The sequence below is a fragment of the Saccopteryx leptura genome, chromosome 3, assembly GCF_036850995.1.
Source record: "Saccopteryx leptura isolate mSacLep1 chromosome 3, mSacLep1_pri_phased_curated, whole genome shotgun sequence".
Taxonomy (NCBI): Eukaryota; Metazoa; Chordata; class Mammalia; order Chiroptera; family Emballonuridae; genus Saccopteryx; species Saccopteryx leptura.
Genome location: NC_089505.1, coordinates 109,168,804 through 109,190,675, shown reverse-complemented (window position 1 = coordinate 109,190,675; position 21,872 = coordinate 109,168,804). Strand labels below are relative to the sequence as shown.

Genomic DNA, 21,872 nt, shown 5'->3' with positions numbered 1-21,872 from the left:
AGTGGCTAAGAGCCCCGATCTGGCCAAGGGCCGATCCATGCTCTTTCTCTTACTCTCCTTTGCCTTCCAACACTCTGATATCAAGAGAGGGTGGTAAATTATAGTCAGTCTGGGTTAATACATAGAGGTACAATGTGAAGAGTCCTTCAGGGAAGAAAGGGGTTCCTGCATTTGTGAGAACTTCTGGGTGATGGTGTCTCTCAGAGTTCATGGAAAATCTAGACTGAATCAAAGATAACAACAACAAAAATTATATACTAATAGCAGGGTCAGCCTTGGGAAAAGGCTGAAGGACTGAGGGAGTACCTTAGACTTAGACCATGGAGGAGACTTAAGTCCTAAGAGAACTTGGGAGAGAAATTGGTTTTCATGGACCCAGGGGGGAAAAAAAGGTCAGTGAGACCAATGATGTCGCACTGTGAGGGCAAGAGAAATGCTCTTGTGGGCACTGGAGTTGAACCCATTCCAAGATACTGGTGACTTCTAGACCCCAGCTTCTCCTTGCTATCAGGATTTGGGCTCCTACTAAGTCCTGGGCTCTTAGCCACTTCCCAACTTGAACTTGCTCAGAGAATTTCACCACGCTGAATGTTAGTTCCACTAATGGCTTTCCCCTCAGCCAGGGTGGGGTTGAGCTTTCAGGTAACTAACAGGGTTGGGAAGAGAGCAACTTAGAACTAACAATGTTGGTCCATCTACATATTTGTAGTTCATTTTTTTAGACCCCCAAATAAGTCCTTACATGAACCTTCTATTTAATTTTATCTTATTACAGTTTTCCAAAGATTGGCACATGGGTTTCATTTCATAGACCAGCCCTGGACCACTACCATAAGGAGGCTGATTCTGTGGCTTTGTCCATGCTCGGGGGAACAGTTGTTTGGCGATGACCACCATGGATAGAGAATAGGGGAGTTAAAGTGCATGTGTATAGCTGATTCAGGTCATCTCCTCTTCCCAGAGTTGTGTCTTCTATAAATATGACCAGGATGCTCTCAACGTCCTTATTCAAGTCACTACTAAAAGTTGATCAAGATAGACCCAAGGGCAGCGGCATTACGTGCAGTTTTGAGATTGACTTGGAGCTTAGCATTGCTTTACAATCACTGGATATAGTCTGTTACATTTAGGATTATTTTTGGAATTCATTTCCAAGACACATCTTCTTATCTTGTGCCCAAGAGGGTTTTTTTTTTCTTTCTTAAAACAGTCACCTGATAGGACAAAGGGGAGAGTATATCTCTTCAACATCCATTCCAGAGGTGCTTAAACTAGGATGTTGGGGAGTGAATGAATCACAGCAGAGAAGAGATAAGCCCTCAAGGTAGTGACCTCCAGGATCCTGTAACTGGAGACTGGCACCTCAGGACTTCAGCCTGTGGTCTCTCTGCAGGTCCTGAGTAACGATGTGTCTCGTGGGGAAAGTGGGCAGTGAAGAGCACGCAGGACACACCAATAGCAGCAAATAGAAAAAAAAATCAGACAAGCCCAGTCTTTTTCAAGCAGCTCATACTTTTATCATATAATACAAACTTTCTAAAATTAAGCGTCTTACTTCTATTTTACCAACAACAACAAAAACAAATATCACTCATGTTTGCTAAATACAGATGCATAAGTAGTTGAGCAAGTAAGTATGACTCTGGGGGTGGGGTGGGGGGAGGGATGTGTGCTTTGGGTTTTGTGTGTATGAGTGTTGGTCAATAGATCAGTCTGGTCTTGCTGTCTTCTGTCTGTGACCTGGTCGGACCTTGACTTTCCAAACTTCCTACCAAGGTGTTGCAGCACCCGGAATTCCAGAGCCCTCAGCCCTGATCCAAAGGCTAAAGTAGGAGGAGGGAGAAGCGAAGGAGACCTAAAAATGTATGCCGTTCCCACTGGCGGAAAAGTAGGGGCTGTTCAGCAGGGGCCCACCAGATGACGAGCCGAACCTGGAAGAAAAAGATGATGGATGTCATGATAAAATTCCTGATGCTGGCGGAGATATTAGGAAAAGTAATATTTTAATTTTGTGGCTGTCAAAGACTGTCATGATCATGACAGGCTCGAAGGCTGAAAGCTCTAGCATAACAAAAATGCCTTCGCTATGGGAAAATATTAAATTGATACAATTGGAGGACAATAAAGCATTTTTTTTCCCCTGCCACCTACTTGGGTCAGGAAGTCCCCAGTAGTCTCTAGGGATTATTTCTATGGAGCCTATGTGCTCACCATGTCCAGGAAGGACCACAAAGCAGGGAGCCTCTATGGATCTGAGCACATTACTTGTGGTCCTGCAGACACTTTACCTGCCTTAGAAGACCAGGTGTGTGCCTCAGGAAGTTCCACAACAACAGAGAAATCAGGCCATGTCCCAGAATGAGATCAGGGAGTCCAGAGTCTAGACAAGCCCAGGGCTCCGCCTCTTATCAGCACCAAACTAACTCAGGCTCTTTGTTTCAACCCCAGTTTGAGAAGTAAGCATTGAGACATCTCCGAGTGCCTGGGAGTTTGCCAGACCCTTGAAGAAGGAAGAGCCGACAAGAGCTGAGCCTCACCATCCAAGAGCAGAAATATACACACTTCTACTTTTACTCCCCAGCACACTCCTATTCAAACCTCAAAAGAGATTGCAAAAGCCATCTCTTCTGTGAAACCTTCCCTGACCGCTCCAGATAGAATCACTGACTCACAGGGCTGGGAGCCCGCTGCGATTGCGTCCCTCATCTGCCGGGATGCTTTGAATGAATGGGAGCAGAACTCAGTATGATTGCAGCAGAGCAAATGACTAGATTTTGTCTAATCCAGGGATTCTCGGTCCCTTTTCAGCTGGGCAGATGCGTATTATGGAAGAGGTTCACATTCACGGCACTCTCCCATGAATTGATAAATTGAAAAAAGGGGGGGGGGGCAGGGAAGAAAGAAGCAACGGGAACAAACCACCACATTAATTTGTAATGCCTCAGCTGGTATCAGGATCTGTCGCTTGCTGGGTGTCCATGGACAAGCTAGGCTTTGGAACCTGTTTAATTCCCGTCTTTCTAAAATAAATTCCATGGGAGCAAGGACATTATCTGGACTGCTCGCGATTTCACACCCAGCGCCCAACCCAGGACCTGGCACGAGGTAGGTACCTGGTAAGCAATTAATGCTGGCAGTAACCCCACCTCTTTTTCTCTTTCAAAAATCATATTGGACTACAAATGATTGAAAGTTATGTTACAATAGAGGTGCCCTGGATTCTACTGTGACTTATAAAATAAAAGCCATAAGCAACACTTCATATTTGAATAATTTCCAGTTACAAGTTACTTAGAGCACACCTTGTCTCTGATCACCATACCCCATGTGTTTAGGCCCTTCTCATTGTTGAGATCTGATTGAATCAACTACCCAGGGCCTGGCCTCTAGGATGGACACTAGAGGACCAGGAGGAGGGAACTAGAGCTATTATGGAATGCTTCCTGGAGGAAGAAGGCAGAGCATGAACTGTCTCTTGAGCATGGTGACCTGTTCTGGTTTGTCTGGGACAGTTTCTACACTCGTGTTTCCAATGTAATTATTATTTGTGCTCCTTTTAACTCTCTGTGTTATTGTTTGGGAGATAAACTGCATGGTTATTTTACCCTGATGCATATATGCAAATTGATTTGGCAGATTTGCTCCTTCCCCGAGAACAAGGAAGTTACCTGCTCCTTCCTCTCCCACTTCGTAAAGTTTAGCCTTCGGCTTCTCTCCTTCGCTCCCGCCCCAGAGAAAGCACTGACTCTCCTTGTCTGCAAGACTAAACTCTCCACCCAGCCTCTGTCCCTCCCTGCCCAGGGAAGCCTCTCTTAGACGTGGTTCCACCCAGGACCATCAGTAACCCTCCAACCCAACACCACTGCTGTGTGCATGCTCCATCCTATGGTGGGTGCCTGGGTTTTGTTCTCATCATCCTGTGATCCCACCCACTCTCCTTCAGGTAATAATTTCTTTGCTTGAATCCCTGCCCTCCACACGCTCCTCCGTATTTCCTCTCACCTCCCACGGCTCCTTCTCAGGCTCTTTGCTGGTTCCTCCACATCTCCCCAACCTCTCCACATGCTGGAGGCCCAGGGCCCAGTCCTTGGGTCTCCCCTCTTCTCTATATGCATGCCCTCCCTGGGAGATCTCATCCCATCCCGAGCCTTTAAATATCACCTATCTGCTAATGACCCCCAGGTTGCTATCACTAGTCCCACACTCGGCCCTGAGCCCCAGACTCCTGTAGCCATCTGCCTCTCGCAGCTCCACTCACACCTCTGGTTTTACATATCCCGAACCAAACTCCTCATCTCCAGGTCTTTGTTCTAGCCTTCTTGACCTTGGAGTCTTGGCATTGCCACTTATCCAGTTGCTCAGGTCAAAAACCTGGGAACCATGCTTGATTCCTCTCTTCCTTATTTCACAGGCAACCATCACTAAGTCCTTCTTTTAAATTTTTTTTCTTCTTTTCCAAGTGAGAGGAGGAGAGATAGAGAGACAGACTCCCACATGTGCCCCAACCAGGATCTACCCAGAAACCCCCATCTTGGGCTGATGATCTGCTTATCTGAGGCCATGCTTGCAACTGAGCTATTTTTAGAACCTGAGGCAGGGGCTCCACAAAGCCATCCTCAGAGTCCGGGGGCTGATGCACTCAACCCAAGTGAGCCATGGCTGCAGGAGGGGAAGAGAGAAGGGGGAGGGGAGGGTGGAGAAGCAGATGGTCACTTCTCCTGTGGGCCCAACTGAGAACTGAATCTGGGACATCCACATGACAGGTTGATGCTCTACCACTGAGCCAACCGGCCAGGGCTGAGTCCTATTACCAAGACAATAACCACTCCAGATCTTTCACTTGTCCCCTGTCCCACTGTCACTGCTCTAGACCATGCCACCAGCACCTCTTGCTCAGATGGTTATAAAAGCTCCTCTCCTGCACCCCTGTGACGGCTCTGACCCCATGGTCCAATCTTCATACCTTTGCCCACGTCATCTTCCCTAGACAGAAAACTAGAACATATCCTTGCCAGTTTGAAAGTCTTACTGGCTTCCTACTGCTCTTAAAACATCCTCCATGCCATGCCTGCCAGGCCCTCTCTAGTCTGGCCCTGGCTACTCCTCTGGTTTCGGTTCCGCCCACCCTCTCTTTCCCACTCTTCCTGCTCCAGCTCCATTCCCCATCTGGGGCTGCTGCGGGTCCTATTCTTTCTGCCCGGAGAGCTTGCCACCCACATGTGTGCCTGGTTCATCCTCTCACTGCGTTTGGATCTCAGCTCAAGAGACTTCCCTCCATCCCCTCTCCCCCTCCTCCCCCAGCACCTGGGTGTCTGCTGCTTGTCTATTTCCTTGTTACCTATTTCTCCCTTCCCAAGGAGAGAAGGAAAACTTTGTCATTGTTACTGATGTTCACATCAGTAACCAGTGCCTAGAACAGTGCCAGGCACATAGAAGGTGCTCAATAAATATTTTTTGAATGAACTGATTCTTCCTTCTGGGGACACAGGCCTATGCCCCTTCTTGCTTCACTTTTCTGACCTCACTTCCCAGGTCTTCCCCACCTCTGCAGCCACCATTCCACCCCGCTGACTGCCACCACCCTCACCGCTCTCCACCTTTGCCCCTGATGTGCCCACCTGGCCCCGGGTTCCCTCCCACTTCTAAGACTACTTCTTTCTCAGTCTCTTGCTTGCTCCTTTTCTTCTCCCTGTCCCTGTAGATGCCAGCAACTGGGTCTTAACCCTCTGCCCTCACTGCTCCCCATCAGTGCTTCTGAACTGCGGACTGCTGAGACCGTGGGATCACGCTCCTTCCAAAGACAGCCCGTTCTACAGGGAGTCTTCCCTCGAGCCCAGAGTCACAGCGTGGAACCTGGGAAGTCTGCTGGCCTGCCGGTAGACTGTCTTGATCCCTCTGCAGTCTCATCTGCTCTCACCTCCAGAGAGGCCAGACCCTCTCCTACAGACCCCTATGGCCACCTCCAGACTACACCTTCTCTCCCTCCGTGTCTCTCCCTCCAGCCCATCAGATCACTAGAGTGTGTACAAATCTGCATTTTAGCAGCCAGAGCCTTTAAGAATCCAGTCCTGGCCTCCTTTTTCCAATCTTATTTTCCACCTTTTCCAGGGATAAATCTAATAATTCAACCAGAGGTCTTTACTGCCCACGCCTCGAGGTTGCCACGCACCTTGCCATCTGGGGCCTCACTTCCCGCTCCCAGCATGCCCTTCTCCAAGCACCGCCCACTGTGGTCCCCCACTGTCCACCCGGCCAGGATCCTCCCTCTGTCCTCAGGCCACTTTGATGGTCTTCACTTTGCCCAAACATCATTGTGCCTTCACTGAACTCCCTGTTCGCTCTCTGAAGAAAGGAACCCTGTCCTAATCATCTATGGTCCCCCTACAGGCTAAATTCATATGAACTGTGAAAATTAAGGCAGTGTTTTCAAGGTGTTTTGAAATGCCCTGCAAGAAAAAGGAAGAAAAAAAGGGAAGGGAGGGAGGAAGAGGAGGGAAGTAAGGAAAGAAGGGAGGGAGGGAGGGAGGGAGGGAGGGAGAAGGGATAGAAGAAAAAGAATGAAAGAAAAACAGGGTTGTGGGTTTTAGTTTCTAATACCACTGTTGATCACCTGTTTGGATGTTTTCCATGCACACTTGGAAAGGAAAAGATCTAAGAGTTCCAACAGTTAAGAAATGTGTTTGTCCTTGTTTCGCACAGCTTTTCCCAAACATATCTGACTATAGAAACCTTTTCCTAGCCTTTACTCCTTTAAATGACCCACTTGGAAAAATGCTGATCGAAAGAATGAGAGTTGAGGGACACGTGTCAACACAACGGTGAGGCTCTGTGATGGGCAGTTGGGGAATCGATGTCAGATCAGCAAGTCTGGCCCTAATGCTATTGACCGAGTTTCTCAAACGGGGCGTTCTTTTCCCAGGGCGTGCACGGAGACGCGGAGTCACAGGAACGAAACTGCCTGCCTCTCAGAGCACCCACATCTGTTGAGGATGTGTTTGTTGAGTGGGAATGCAAGGCTCAGTGTTGTTACGTTAAAACAACAAACACAAATCTATGACCTAACCAGCGTGTAAAATCTGTGTGCAATTTTCAGCTAACGTGATGAGTGTGCATTGGCCACTGGCTGCTAAGCCCCACACGTCTGCGGTCTGGGGTGCTTCGGTGGAAAAGCGTGAGCAGCCCTGATAAGCAGGGGAAGATCCTTCAGCAGGGCCGGCTGCAAAGTCAACGGGGCGTTCGGGAGATTACCCTGGCGAGTAGCTCAGGGAGCGGTGAGAGGGGGCAGAGCCGTAAGAAGATTACCTGGCCTACCTACGCTGGTTGTAAACCAAGCACAGGGGTAAAGGCAAATGCGCCATGCTCCACCACCTGCCACCTGCTGTGCTGGCACTCCATCACCGCTGCCTGTGCCCTGGCAACCTCTAAATGCACTAACAGAAGGGGCCCACCTGGCCCCAGGCCCTGCTCACCTCCACATCGGCCCATCCAGGACCCACACAGCATCCAGACAAAGGCACTGGGCCCCCTCCTGGCAGCAGGGAAGCCCCATGTGCTTGCCTCCCCGCGCCAGCAGCTTCCTAGCTATAAGTTGTTCTTCCAGGGCAGGCCAAGGACTCACCCATATGGCTGGGGGAAGAGGAACTGCGGCCCATCTCCTGCCATGGGGGAAGGCTCTCGGAGGTTGGTGGACATTTTCAGCGGTGTCCTCTGAGGGTACGGATAGTTGGGCTGGACGAAGGGGACGTAGTTCAGCAGGGGGGTGTAAGAAGAGCGGAAAATCTGCTGTCCCATTTGAACTGGGTTGTACGGCGCCACCTGCAGGTCAGAGAGGAGAAGGGGCGAGGTCTAGCAGAGTCCACCGAACACCACATTCCCCAGCCCTGATTCTAACCCCAGCCCCAGTCCTCAGCCCAGTGCCCTTCAGTCACTGCGGAGCAGGTAGACGGCAACGTGTTGGAATGGAAAAAGCACAGGGCTCAACTTCTGTAAGTGAGTTGGCAAGTGACTAAATTTAGCTGAGCCTCAGTTTCCTCATCCGTAAAATGGGCAAATCTCTGTTGTATGAGGGACTGGGTCAGTTGATGTTGGTAAAGAACTTGAAATATATAAATAGCAAATAAACATCTCTCTTCTCTTCCCTGCCCTCCTTCCTTCTTTCCCCTCTGTCAGTCACCATTCTCAAAGCCCCTTGTTCATCTTTAAGTCTTCTACGACCCCAGGAGCCCAACAGGTTCCCGGCATGAGACAGCCTTGACCCCTGGAAACTCCTGTGATGGGTGATGGAAGTGGTCTGGGCCTCCACTGCTCAATGTGGCAGCCACCAGCCACGTGTGGCCATTGCGTACTTGAAGGGTAGCGTGTGGCTAAGGACCTGAATTTTTAATTTTACTTAATTTTCATTGACTTAAATTTAAATAGCCACACATGGCTAGTGGTTACAAGATTGGACAGTGTGAGTCTAAGAGAAAGGACAAGGAAAGGGCACTAGGATTCAGGTCCAGCCCTAGAGAAAAACGGGAACTCAGGGGGGTTTTGAAGACCACCTGGGCTCACACTCGCACCCAAAACCAGGGCTCCTACATTCATGCCCCTGGCAAGGCAGCTACGCCATCTGTCTTACTCACTGGTATATTTTCAGTCCTAAGATAGTGCCTGGCACACAGCAGCTGCTCAATGCACATATGCTGAATGAAGGCAAGAAAGAAAGAAAGAGGAGGTGGATGGCTGAAAAAGAGACCATTAAGCATCTGCTTGAATACCTAAGATGATATGGAGCTCATTACATTATGAGCTCTGCACTTGACTACTGACGGCTCCAAATGTCAGAGAACTCTCTCTCATCTGAAGCCGACATCTATCCTCTTGCGTGCTAAGGCAAGTTTCAGTCAAAACTGGGGACATTTCTGGATTTCCACTCTAACAACAAGAGTCTAGGGCCCAGGCCACTCAGGGACACAGCCCGCTGACAGCCCTCACTCACCCTGCGCGTCCTTAGTGAACAACACTCACAGAAGCTGGCACTCATCGAGTGCTTCGGGTGTGCCCTTCATAAACTCCAGACAGCTTTGTGAGGTAGGATCATCAGTGTTCTCATTTTACAGCCGAGAAAACTGAGGTTCAGAAAAGTGGAGCAGCTTAGTGTTTCCTAGCTTCGTGGTTGCTCCCCTGGAGGCCTGAGCCCCTTCCTCTCGGCCCTCCCCTCATTTTCCCCGGAGGACATGTGGGATCCGGTGAGGATGGACATAGGCACCAAAACCCCAAGATGATGAGCTGAAGGTCAGAGAGATCCGAGAGCTCACAGAGAGCACGCAGGAAGGCGCCTCCCAGGACCGACGCCTGTGGGTCAGCACGGCAGAAGATACCCCTGGTTTTCATAGCAGGGGGAGAAGGCAGACCTGGGAGGAGACTGACTTGGGAGAAGAGATTCTGCGCCTAGAGCTCCTACAAGCTTTGTTTGAAAATGTGCCCTCAACTGCATGTAACTGATAAAAAAAAAAAAAAAACACAACACAGAGCTGTGCATGCGTCTCTGGAGCCACCTCCAAGACAGACTTTGCTGACAAAAGCAGTGACAGACAGTGTGCCCAGAATGCCACATTTATACAGAAGTGTTTGTCAAGTACACGCCGCTAGAAAAATACCTAAGAAACCAGTAACGGTGATTGCCTCTCAGATTTGTTTTCTTGTATTACTTCTTCGACTATATGCACATAGATAACTGTCTGAAAACACTCCCTTTGGAACTAGATGGATGGTATCTCCACTCGCCGCGGGGAGGTGATGTGCTGAGATTCGGTGGGCCAGACTCGCATCTCCCCATCTCGGGATGCAGAGCTCCCATTGTTGTCAAAGCAGCAGTCCTGGCCCACGTGATGACGTGATCTATACCTGCAGGCCCTTCCCTACGCTCCGGAGCACTCTAACACGCCTCCTGCCAGAGGTGCAGTTTGCAGAGAGAAGGTGGGACTCCCTGGGGAGCGAGGAGAGGCCGACGCGTGTGAGTTTGTGTGCGCGGCCTGTCCACCCGCGTGTGAGGGAGCAAGGCCGGCCTGGGGAGGCAGCAGGTTCCAAGCTCCTGTTCTCACACCCCCACTCCCGCCCTCACGACACTCAGCATCTCTGAGCCGCGTTGCGTTTCGTGCGTGCCTATGCCGTGCGGGTACACCTTGGTGGCATGTAGACAACTATATCCCTGTGCCTACGTGTTTGTATTTCTGTCTGCTGCTTTATTTCGGCGCCATATGTTTGTGTACGGTGTCTGTGTATGCGAGGCAGTAAACCGCGGCGAGTGGGATCGTGGACTGAAGCCAGGCTGCCCAAGGCCGAACCCCAACTCTGCCACTGCGGTAGTCTCAGGAAGGTCGTCACTCCCGACCTTTCCACAGGTGGGGGGGGGGGGCGTGCCAGGTTTCACAAACAAAAACATGAGACATCCAGTTAAATTCAAAGTGCATGGCATTTAATCGCAAATGGATGAATTAAATCAGCAAATAGCATTTGGTAAAGTATGGACCACACAATATTTGGGACATACTTATACCACAACGTTATTCACAGCTTATCTAAAATTTGAATTGAACTAGGTATCTTGTATTTCAACTGACGAACCAACAGGGGAGGAACGTGAGTCCCCAGCCCCATGGACGCCGGGCAAAGCCATGTGATCTGCTTTGGCCACTGGAAGGCTGGTTACCAGGTACCAGCTTGGGCCTGAGGCTCTGGGAGCACCGGAAGCTTCTGCTCACCCCTCCCGCACTCCTGGCACACACGGTGGCGGGAGCAAAGGCTATGGCATCATCAGCCCATGCCCGAAGGAGAACACGTGACACAGGCTGGAAGCCAATCCAGCCCCACTCAGCCAACCTGTAGACAGTGAGTGAAAAAGAGTATTGTGGAAAGTCTAAGATATTGAAGCTTGTGCCACAAAAAAAGCTAATTTATATGTTAGCTTTATGACCTGGAGCAAGTTACTTAATCTCTGTGCCTCAGTTTTCCCATCTCTAACCTCCCTTACAGGGTGGTTGTGAAGATTGAATCAGTCCATGCAGGTAAAGGCCGTAGGGAAGGACCTGGCATGAGGAAGGACTCCGTCAGTGTCAGCTGTCTGTATCCCCCGGGGACACCGTTTGTTTCTGCTTCCATGTTGGCATGTGTGTGTGCTCTGCTCCAAAGGTGGCCAAAAAGGTATGGCTGATGGCCAGGTCAAGGGAGCAGATGTCCTGAAGGCCTTTGAGGAGCTGAGATGGAGGTGAGGAGGTCATCTACTCACCTGTCGGGGATAACAGCCCAGCTGGGGGTGTAGGGCCTGCTGATAGGGCATCCTGGCTGCCCGCTGTGGATATACGCCCTGGGGAGAGAAGGGAGAGGCTCAGTGCTGTGGGGCAAAGGGCCCTGGTCAAAGAGCAGTCACTCAACTCAGTTTCCAGCTCACGAGCCTGGATCTCCAGACGCAGCTGAGATCACCCCCACCCCGGCACTATGAACCAGACCCACCAGGTGCCAGGTCCAGCTGGAGTCAGGCCAGTCGTGCACAACACACACCATAGGGGAAGCCTGTGTTTAGCAGGAATCACAGCCTTTTTGCTGAGTATTTAAGATAAGAGCTTCAGGAACCTGCCCGCTTCTTGAATCCCAGATCTGTTCTTTAGTGGCTGTGTGACCTTGGGCAAATCACTTCACCTCTCTGAGCCTCTTTTCCCTGGTCTGTAAAGTTACGTGTGTTCAGAACTGGAATGCTTGGGCAGATAGCCAAATTCTTTTTATTGCTGTCTATCCTCCTTTTTTAAGTTTTTCCCCCAAACCCCACTGCTACACCCAAACAGGAGGAGTCCATGTACATCTGTGTGTGTGCGAGTTTGCACCCATGTTTATTTAAGCACACTTGCATGTGTAATTCCTTTTGTGTCTGCAGCTGTGCGCTTCTGTGTACAAATGTGCAACTGTGAACCCAGGTGTATTAGCCTGGGTCTCCACTGCTGTGTCTATATGCCCACACACACCTGCATCTGTCTCTTACGGTGAGGACTGGTGTGACAAGAAATTAATGCATTTAAAGGGCTCAGAACAGTACCCAGCACACAGTAAGGATTCTGCAAATATTAGGTATTTTTAGCCTCTCTCACTGTGCGCACCCCCCGCACACACACACACACACACACGAAGAGGATCTCTGGAAGCTGAGCCAAATGAAGAGTATAAACTTTATTCACAACTCTGTCTAGGCTGGCCTTGGGGGTCCCTGTGTGTGTGTGCGTGCGTACACACACACACACACACACACACAGCAGCTGCTGTGGGCGGGGTCTCAGACTGCCTTTCCCTGCCAACCCAGAGTCAACCCTCCTAAGATTCAACTCAATGCTCAAAGCCCCATGAGACTAGGATGTCTTTTCATAGATTCTATACCCCAATATGCTGCCTCGATTCTGGGCTCACCTTGTACCAGTTATCAAAGCGCTGATGGCTAACACAGCGCCCTTGACGACCTCCTCCGAGCCACGGGGTCCTGAACGGGGCCCGGGGGAGAGTCTCCCGCTCTCCTGGTGCCTCATCCTCCAGGTCCCTGAGAGCACACATCCTCTCACAGCCCCTCCCTGCTTTCTGCTCTGGACTTGACACTTGTCCTTGGTGGGTCCCCTCCTACTTCCACCAACCCCTTCACTTGAAACTGGTGAAGCTGCTCCTTTCTTCAGCAAGCCCCACAGCCCAGGGCAGTCCCATCCCCCACCAGGACCACAGCCTGGTCCGGGCACTCCAACTGTGGCCAGAACCTGGATAGAGAAGTCAGACAGGGGGCGCTGCCCTGCCCGTTCTGGCCCTCAGTGAGCTCCCAGGTCAGGGCCTCACTGTCACTCCTCTGTGTCCCCCCTCCCACCTCCCCTCCACCCCATTAGCACTCAGCTTGGCTTTGCACAGCCAGCTCCCCCAGGTCGCCGATCTCCCTGGGCAGGCCTGGGCCAGGCTGCCCCGAGATCCGTGCAAGACCAGGCTGCCCAGCCCTGCTCTGTCCTGGGGCAAACTTCCAGGAGACAGTGGCATATTTATTAGTATAAGCAACACTGTATGACTTTAAAAACATTAATAGCTATTCAAATTGCAATTCAGTAAAATCACAAGCAAGAGTAAATAAACATTCATTATTCTCTGCTTGAGGCCGAGGCCTGTTCCCATGAGTCCTCCCTCCTTAACTGAGGGCAGAGGTCCTTTATTACAGGCGGCCCAGGAAGGAGCCTTGGAGCCCCTCGGTCCTGGGGGCCTGGTCTCCCAGGCTTGCGTCCCTCCACAGTGGAGGGCTGAGTAAATTGGACCTGGGACCTCATCTTTATTCCTAAAGCCAAGAAGGAGAAGAGACTGGGATAAATTGTTCCCAGTTCCCCTTCTCTGTCTCCTCAAGGTCTGCGGAGCTCCCTGACCCTGTTGCCTAGGAAGATCAGTGTGGAATAATAAAAACCAGCACCTGTGTCATACAAAGCCCTTTCCCACCCATGGACTCAACCTTACAAGCGAATCAAACAGCTGCTGCTGCTGCTGTTGCTGCTACTGCTGCTGCTGCTGAAATTACACTGAGTCCATTTCACAAGTGAGGAAACCAGGGCTCAGATCACTGGCCAACCTGCCCAAGGCCACACAGCTTGGAAGCAGCAGAACTCCATTAAACACAAGTCTTCCAGTTCCAAACCTGACTTCTTATTATCCCAGGCTGGGAGGAGGTAAACTCTGCTGTCCTCCTTTACCACCAGGGCTGGGGGGGAGGGAGGGTCAACTTCCACAGTCACTTCCGCTGGGCCCAGTCAGCGCACACACGGCCTTGCAGGACCCAAGGGCCCTGCCAGTCGGGACCCTCAACTGCCCACAGGCCAGGGAAACTGAGGGTCAGCCTACAGTACAGACCCTGGCATCTCTTAAGACAAAGGACTTTCATGCTCAAAAGAACCATATGATTTCACTAAACAGAAAGCAGCAAATGAACAAACAACAACAAAAAAAAAACCTCAGGCCCTGGCCGGTTGGCTCAGTGGTAGAGCGTCGGCCTGGCATGCGGGGGACCCGGGTTCGATTCCCAGCCAAGGCACATAGGAGAAGCGCCCATTTGCTTCTCCACCCCCCCCCCTTTCCTCTCCGTCTCTCTCTTCCCCTCCCGCAGCCAAGGCTCCATTGGAGCAAAGATGGCCCGGGCGCTGGGGATGGCTCCTTGGCCTCTGCCCCAGGCGCTAGAGTGGCTCTGGTCGCAGCAGAGCGACGCCCCAGAGGGGCAGAGCATCGCCCCCTGGTGGGCAGAGCGTCGCCCCATGGTGGGCGTGCCGGGTGGATCCCGGTCGGGCGCATGCGGGAGTCTGTCTGACTGTCTCTCCCCATTTCCAGCTTCAGAAAAATACAAAAAAAACAAAAAACAAAACACTTCACGGATAACAGTATGGTGGTTACCAGAGGGGAGGTAGATAGGGCGAGGATGAAGAGGCTAATGGGGATCAAATTCACTGTGACAGAAGGAGACTAGACTTTGAGTGATATGCACATCATGCAATATACAGGTGATGTATTATAAAACTGTACACTTGAAACTTGTATGTTATTAATGAACGTTACTCCAATACATCTATTTTAAAAAACTGCATGTCCCAACCTCCCCTCTCCAAAAAGTCGGGTCAGAGGAAGTCAGCTTAACAAAGAGATATTACCTACACTTCAAAAAAGCAAACTGCTGGGAATTAGCTCTACGCGGTGAGCCCTGAGAGTGCATTTTAGAGGGAAGGTTTTACACTAAATAAAAGTACACACTGCTTCTCTGTCCGAGGTGGGGGTGCAGGCGGTGCCGGCCTGGGGTTGGTCCCGGCCTGCACTGACCACCGAGGTTCTCGGTCCCCTCTGAATCCTCTCCACCATGTCAGTGCTGGCCCAGAGTCAGTGCGAAGTGAAAGTCTTTAAAAATTATTTAAATGAATGAGTAAGGAAATGTATAAAAATGAGCACATTGGTGTAGAAGTGAATAAATGACTGACAAGCGAACGAGCAAACACAGACATGTGGACGAAGGTTGGTGAGCACACAAACAGCCACCCATGCATGGACAAGTTATTACAGGAGGTGTGGAAAGGACACACTTTCATTTCCCCTGAGGTCACTATTCACGATCACCTCTCCCTCGATGGTGGGGTGGGAGTCCTCCTGCCCCGTGTGAGGAGAGGGTAGGTACTATTCTCTTAGTCAACAAGAAAAAAAATCTTGGAAACAAAACTTTGGAGAGAAAAAGAAAGATTTTGCTAAACTCCTTTAGCTCCCCTTTAAGATTCGGGGGCTAAGTTGGTAGACCAGCTCCAAGAGGCTTTCTTTCTTTCTTTCTTTCTTTCTTTCTTTCTTTCTTTCTTTCTTTCTTTCTTTCTTTCTTTCTCTCTCTCTCTCTCTCTCTCTCTCTCTCTCTCTCTCTCCTTCCTTCCTTCCTTCCTTCCTTCCTTCCTTCCTTCCTTCCTTCCTTCCTTCCTTCCTTCCTTCCTTCCTTCCTTCCAGAGGAGGGGAGAGAGAAAGACAGACTCCCACATGTGCCCCAACCAGAATCCACCTGGCAACTCTCATCTGGGCCTGATGCTCAAATTGACCAACCTATTTTTAGCACCTGAGGCTGACATGCTTAGACCAACTGAGCTATTCTTAGTGTCCAGGGCCAACACTCAAATCAATTGAGCCACTGGCTATGAGAGTGGAAGAGAGAGAGAAGGAGGAGAGAGAAGAGAAAAGAAGCAGATGGTCACTTCTCATGTGTGCCCTGACTGGGGATGGATCCTGGGATGTCCGCATGCTGGGCCAATGCTCTATCCACTGAGCAAAATCAGCCAGGGCCCAAGAGGCTTTCTTTAGATGGAGTAGAAAAGACAGCTTACTCTCTCTGTTGTAACAGAGGAAATGACATAAGGACCGAGGGCTGGTGGGAGGGGGAGGGGCACAGAGAAAGGACAAGAAGACTTTAGGACAAATTTCCTTCTCTATTGCCCTCTGCAAGTGTTGCCAGGCCAGCCTGGGGCAGCAGACTCTCAAGAATCTGACGGCAAAGTTGGTGCACATGCCCACCTTGTCCCGTACACCCACACACGCTCAGAGAGGAGCCAGGGAGGGGCACGGAGACAGGAACCCTAGGCACTGAGCAGCCTTCCTGGACAAGCTGAGCACTACTTTCAGCCATTGGACTGGACTATGGTTTAAACCAGAGTGGACATTTATTTGATTTTTTTCTTTCTTCTACCCAGTCGGCAGCAGCCCTGAAGGGAGATTAAGTTAAATAGACAAACTACAGAAACTACATTTTCCCTGCATAAATAAGTTCTGTGAGTAAAATTTCCAATCCTGTTAAGAGTGTTTCACTCTCCCTTTGTGTCTGGCTACTAATTTCGGTTCAGCTATGAGCCCAGGACCAAACACGCGTGCCACCTTAGCCAAATCCGCTCTGATCAGGTTTAAATGAAGTGGTCATATCATCTGTCATCCACACCAGGGCACTCCAGAGTGACAGGGGTGCTATTAATAGTTATTCTGGGACAAAAGACCTAAACTGGAACTGTCCCAAGTAATCTAGGATGCACGTCACCCGACTACATAGGAAGTCCCAGGAAGTGGGTGGGAAGGAGGACAGTGCTGTCATCCTATCCCGGGAGCCCAGGCACTTAACCGGCCCAGACTTGCAATGTAGCCCTGGAATGCACAGCCCAGACTGAACTGGAATTCAGACGAGGAAAAAAGTATGCATTTTCACCTGGGTGCACCTGTGCACGTGTGTACCGAGTAGTTGGTCTGACGTGGCCACAGTGAAGAAATTCAGTAACTAATGTAAAGGCTCTTTGGGGTTCAGGCTTCCTGCCGGCAGAAGCTCCTCTGCGGTGGGAACCTGCATGAATGGCCACCTGGCCAGCCAGGCCCAGGACCGGCTCACTCACCTGGTACTGTGGGAAAGTGGAGTGGTTTGAGAACGCTGGCGGGTGTGGATAGTTTAGGTTGAACCAGAGTGGCTGGTTCAGGGATGATGAGTTCATGGCGGTAGTGAAACGTGGGGTGAAGACATTCCCTGAGTACTTGAAGTTGTTCTTGTCCGCCATTGTCACAGGTGGGTTAACTGGAAGTCACAGAAGAGGTAGAACAATTCAGAGACTGAGGAAGGGAGAGGTCAGGACACTTTCAACGTGACTACCCCGGGATTAATATTCTCAGAGGTCAGGTCTTTTAAGCTCCTCTTGGTTCTTTAAGTCCCAGTGAATTTCCAAATATAGGAAAACATGATCAATTCAAACTTTGCCAATTTGGAAGGGGTGAAACTCACAGCTGGGTCTGCCTGGGGTCTTCTCTCTCCAGCATTCACTAGTAAAGGGGGCATACAATAAATGAGGTTGCGGCCCTGGCCGGTTGGCTCAGTGGTAGAGCGTTGGCCTGGCGTGCAGAAGTCCCGGGTTCAATTCCCTGCCAGGGCACACAAGAGAGGCGCCCATCTGCTTCTCCACCCCTCCCCCTCTCCTTCCTCTCTGTCTCTCTCTTCCCCTCCCGCAGCTGAGGCTCCATTGGAGCAAAGATAGCCTGGGCGCTGGGGATGGCTCTTTGGCCTCTGCCCCAGGCGCTAGAGTGGCTCTGGTCGCAACAGAGCGACGCCCCGGAGGGGCAGAGCATCGCCCCCTGGTGGGCAGAGCGTCGCCCCTGGTGGGCGTGCCGGGTGAATCCCGGTCGGGCGCATGCAGGAGTCTGTCTATCTGACTGTCTCTCCCTGTTTCCAGTTTCAGAAAAATACAAAAAAAAAAAAATAATAATAATAAATAAATAAATAAATGAGGTTGCTAGGACTATATTTCACCTACATTCAAGACCAAGTTCTTTCAAGTGCTTTAGAAAAATCCAGTTTCATACAAATAATTGCTATACCATTGTATAAGCAAGTTATTCTTATCAAATTATTAAAATGGCTCCCTGAGGACCTTGCACAGCTTGTTATATCTATACTGAAATTATTTTTTAAAGTATTTTAAAATAGTATATAATTCACTATGGTATGGCCCAAAATTAGTCTGAATGAATGAGATATGATTGAGTTGTTTCAGAATATAATCCTTAATTCTCTCCCTCTACAATAAGTCTTATGGGTTTATAGAGTCAATTTCTCTTCAATTTCTGCTTATGGGCATTTTTTGGGGGAGGGAAAGGAGGTTTGACTAAAATAGTTGTTGGAGGGCAAGGGAGGGAAAGCAGGGACATAAATAATCTCAACACACAAATAATCTGAAGCATGGATTTTTCTTTGGCTTGGGCAACCTGAGGGGGTATACTTAGGTCTGTGTTCAAAATGACCACCAATAATGCCCATGTGACCTCTCAAAACCAATAGCATTTCACTGGCAATTATATTCCCAATAAGGGACATAGGGAGGAAGTCACTTCCCCCATTCTATAGGTTTAAAAACTGACACCTAGAGAAAGACAGGGACTTGCCCATGTAAGAGACAGCCATTTGATGGCAGAGTCACTCCCAGGGCTTGTGAGGTCCCCGACTTCCCTTCTACCAACTCTCTTAAGCAGGGTCAGCTTACATTTCAGGTCCAGCCCATCCACCTCTTTGCTGCGAAGCCTCAGCTGCCCATTTGAGTTCTTGGTGGCTCCAAAGAACTCATAGAACAGAGTCTTCTCAGAAGGCCATGTAGACTTCTTGGCTGGCAGGGAAATGGACATGGAGCCCACTGGGTCACTGCCACCATCCTCACCACAGATGTCCTTCTGGCTCTGGGGCCATTGACTGAGAAAGAAGCTCTCTCGAGCCTTGGTTGGCTCCTTGGCACCTGAGTTCCGTTCTAGAGTAGGAGGGAAACTGAGTTAATGGTTCTAGATGGCCAGGTGCTGGATGCAGGGCTGACAGGCACCTTCTTTAGACTAAGTGAGAGATCCTCCATAGCTCATACCTCAGGCTCCGGCCACTCAGAGTCTCTCTCCCAGCCAAATCCAATCCTAACCTCCTCCCTGCTACCTTCACTGACCATTGCACCTCCGGTCTTTCTCTCTCATGTGCCCCTTTCTTCTTTCCTTCCATCCATCCATTCATCCACCCATCCACCCATCCATCATCCATCTTTCCTTCCATCCAGCCTTCCTTCCTTCCTTTCTTCCTTTCATCTATCCATCCATCTATCCATCCACTCATCTATCCATCCACCCATCCATCATCCATCCTTCCTTCCTTCCTTCCTTCCTTCCTTCCTTCCTTCCTTCCTTCCTTCCTTCCTTCCTTCCTTCTCCTTCCTTCCTTCCTTCCTTCCTTCCTTCCTTCCTTCCTTCCTTCCTTCCTTCCTTTCATCTATCCATCCATCTATCCATCCACTCATCTATCCATCTACCCATCCATCATCTTTCCTTCCTTCCTCCCTTCCTTCCTTCCTTCCTTCCTTCCTTCCTTCCTTCCTTCCTTCCTTTCTTCCTTTCATCTATCCATCCATCTATCCATCCACTCATCTATCCATCCACCCATCCATCATCCTTCCTTCCTTCCTTCCTTCCTTCCTTCCTTCCTTCCTTCCTTCCTCCCTCCCTTCCTTCCTTCCTTCCTTCCTTCCTTCCTTCCTTCCTTCCTTCCTTCCTTTCTTCCTTTCATCTATCCATTCATCCATCCATCCATCCATCTATCCATCCAGGTTCCAGGTAAGAGCTGACTTAGACACAGTTCTTGCCTTCAGGAAGCCTGTGGTCTAAGCCACAGTCAGACTCATCATGGACTCTGCTCCTACTTTGATGCTCAGAGTCAGTCACTCATCAGCATCAGGCCCTGACCTGAGTAATGGGGACACTGTGATGAGTCAGAGCCAGACTTGGCCCTGCAGGAGCTCACAACAAAGAGGAAGAGGGAGATAGGCCGAGAAATAACTCTGGGTCAAGGCAGATGGGGACTGTGAGGTGACAGAGGGACACAGTGGGGGAAGAGGGTAGCTGAGAAAGCTTCTGTCTGAGAGGGTCAGAGGGCTTCCAGAAGGAAGTGGCCCTTCAGCAAGGCCTTACATCCAGGTGTGGGAGGGAAGAGGGCATGGCAGGCAATGGGTGACTGCAGGCCAAGCAAGGAGTCATCAGAGAGACAGAGTGAGTCACAGGATGTGGTCAGTGCCAGGCTCAGGTCTCTCTTCAAACAGACCCAATGTTCCTCCAGTGCAAGGACACTGTCTGCGCCATCATGGGACCCTCTACAGCAGTGGTCCCCAACCTTTTTTGGGCCACGGACCAGTTTAATGTCAGAAAATATTTTCACGGACCGGCCTTTAGGGTGGGACGGATAAATGTATCACGTGACAGAGACAAGCATCAAGAGTGAGTCTTAGACGGATGTAACAGAGGGAATCTGGTCATTTTTTAAAAATAAAACATTGTTCAGACTTAAATATAAATAAAACGGAAATAATGTAAGTTATTTATTCTTTCTCTGCGGACCGGTACCAAATGGGCCATGGACCGGTACCGGTCTGCAGCCGAGGGGTCTTCATCCATATTTCCTTTTTCACAATGAAACTCTTTCTTCAAACAAAATTAAGAAGTCAGTGGTTGATTGAAGCAAGGAAGAGGCCTTGGCCTTTCCAGCACCCCTCACTCCTTCCAGCCTGGGGACCTGGTCTCCATGAGGCTGGCCTAGGAATGGTGTCCGACACACAACAGGCACCTCGGATTGTTTCGGTAGCACCGGATGAGAGGAACTCATGTCCGCTGTTACCTGCTGGGAGCGGATCTGACCCCACCAGCTCTTGCTCCCCACTCCTTCCCAGCCCAATGGACTTGGGGCTAAGTCTGGGCAAAACCGGGCCTCTCCTCCTTGTACCGTCCCAGCAAAGAAGAGAGCTGCTCTAGCCTGAGCCACATTAGGAGAAAACTGACATTTTTAGCAAAACATGTCCCTAGAGTTTCTTCCATAGATTCTCTGGCTGCTGAGCTTGGCCCCCAGCTGGTGCACTGGAACAACAGCACCCACTAATAATAATACTAGCCCTGTCCCCAGAGATCCACACACCTGCTGGTTGCCTGAAACCTGCTCGCTGCTCACTCACCTCCGAGGCTCCCCCTCCCGTATCTGTGTACATAGATGCCCACACTCCTGCCATGACTCCTTTGACTCACTCACATGGACACAACTACACACACAGGATGAACACACACGCTTACACGCAGACATACCTGCATTTTCTCTAACAAATACACTCACACTTACAAAACTCCTTTTGGCACATCTTTGCCCACACATTTGTACACACAGACACACACAAATGGTGGGGAGGGTGGGGGCAGGACTGCCTTCCAACCCAGCCGCCCCATTGGAGAGAGCTATCCATGTGTTCCCTGCCCCCCGCCCCGAGAAGGAGGAGGGAGAAAAGTCCCCTCCCCCAGGCAAGGCTAATCCTCTCACACATACTGCCCAGCGTCCCCAAACAGCCCCCTGGCTCCCAGAGGCCTGTCCGAGACCCAGAGTCCAGCTTGCTGTCCACAGCTCTGATTCCCCGGCCTTCCCACAATGCTTCAGCACACAGAATGTTTTCTAGGGTGACCACGCTCTGATTTTCTTAGGAACATGGACTCAGGCCCTCCTAACACAAGTGTCTCTCAGCATCCTTTCGTGCTCACTCCTGGGGACAGCTGCCACCAGTCTGCCTCTGGGAGCCATCCAGTCTGAGTGGCTGGATTAGCAAAGGTACAAAATGTAGAAGTTGGGAGTGGGATGGGGGAAACTTGGGAGGCGACTGCCTCTCCTGGGAAGGATGTGGGCTCCTCAGTTAGGGAATGGAAATTCACTTTTCTAAGGCCTGGGGTCCTGAGAACACCTCCCAGGGCCAACAGTCTCAACTGTGCCTAGAGAATTTACATACCACAGCCTGCCCCAGAGAGGA

At 50.4% G+C, this 21,872-nt stretch overlaps 1 protein-coding gene across 1 annotated transcript in view; it reads right to left on the bottom strand.

Moving 5' to 3' along the window:
- Nucleotides 1-1,855: 1,855 nt before the first annotated feature.
- Nucleotides 1,856-21,872, bottom strand: part of C3H1orf94 (chromosome 3 C1orf94 homolog) — a 38,254-nt gene continuing 18,237 nt past the window's right edge. The window contains exons 3-7 of the mRNA XM_066375797.1: nt 18,555-18,812; nt 16,923-17,098; nt 11,270-11,347; nt 7,619-7,815; nt 1,856-1,931 (exon numbers count right to left, since the gene is read on the bottom strand). Coding sequence (XP_066231894.1) covers nt 1,856-1,931; nt 7,619-7,815; nt 11,270-11,347; nt 16,923-17,098; nt 18,555-18,812 — 785 coding nt within the window. The remainder of the gene's footprint in view (nt 1,932-7,618; nt 7,816-11,269; nt 11,348-16,922; nt 17,099-18,554; nt 18,813-21,872) is intronic.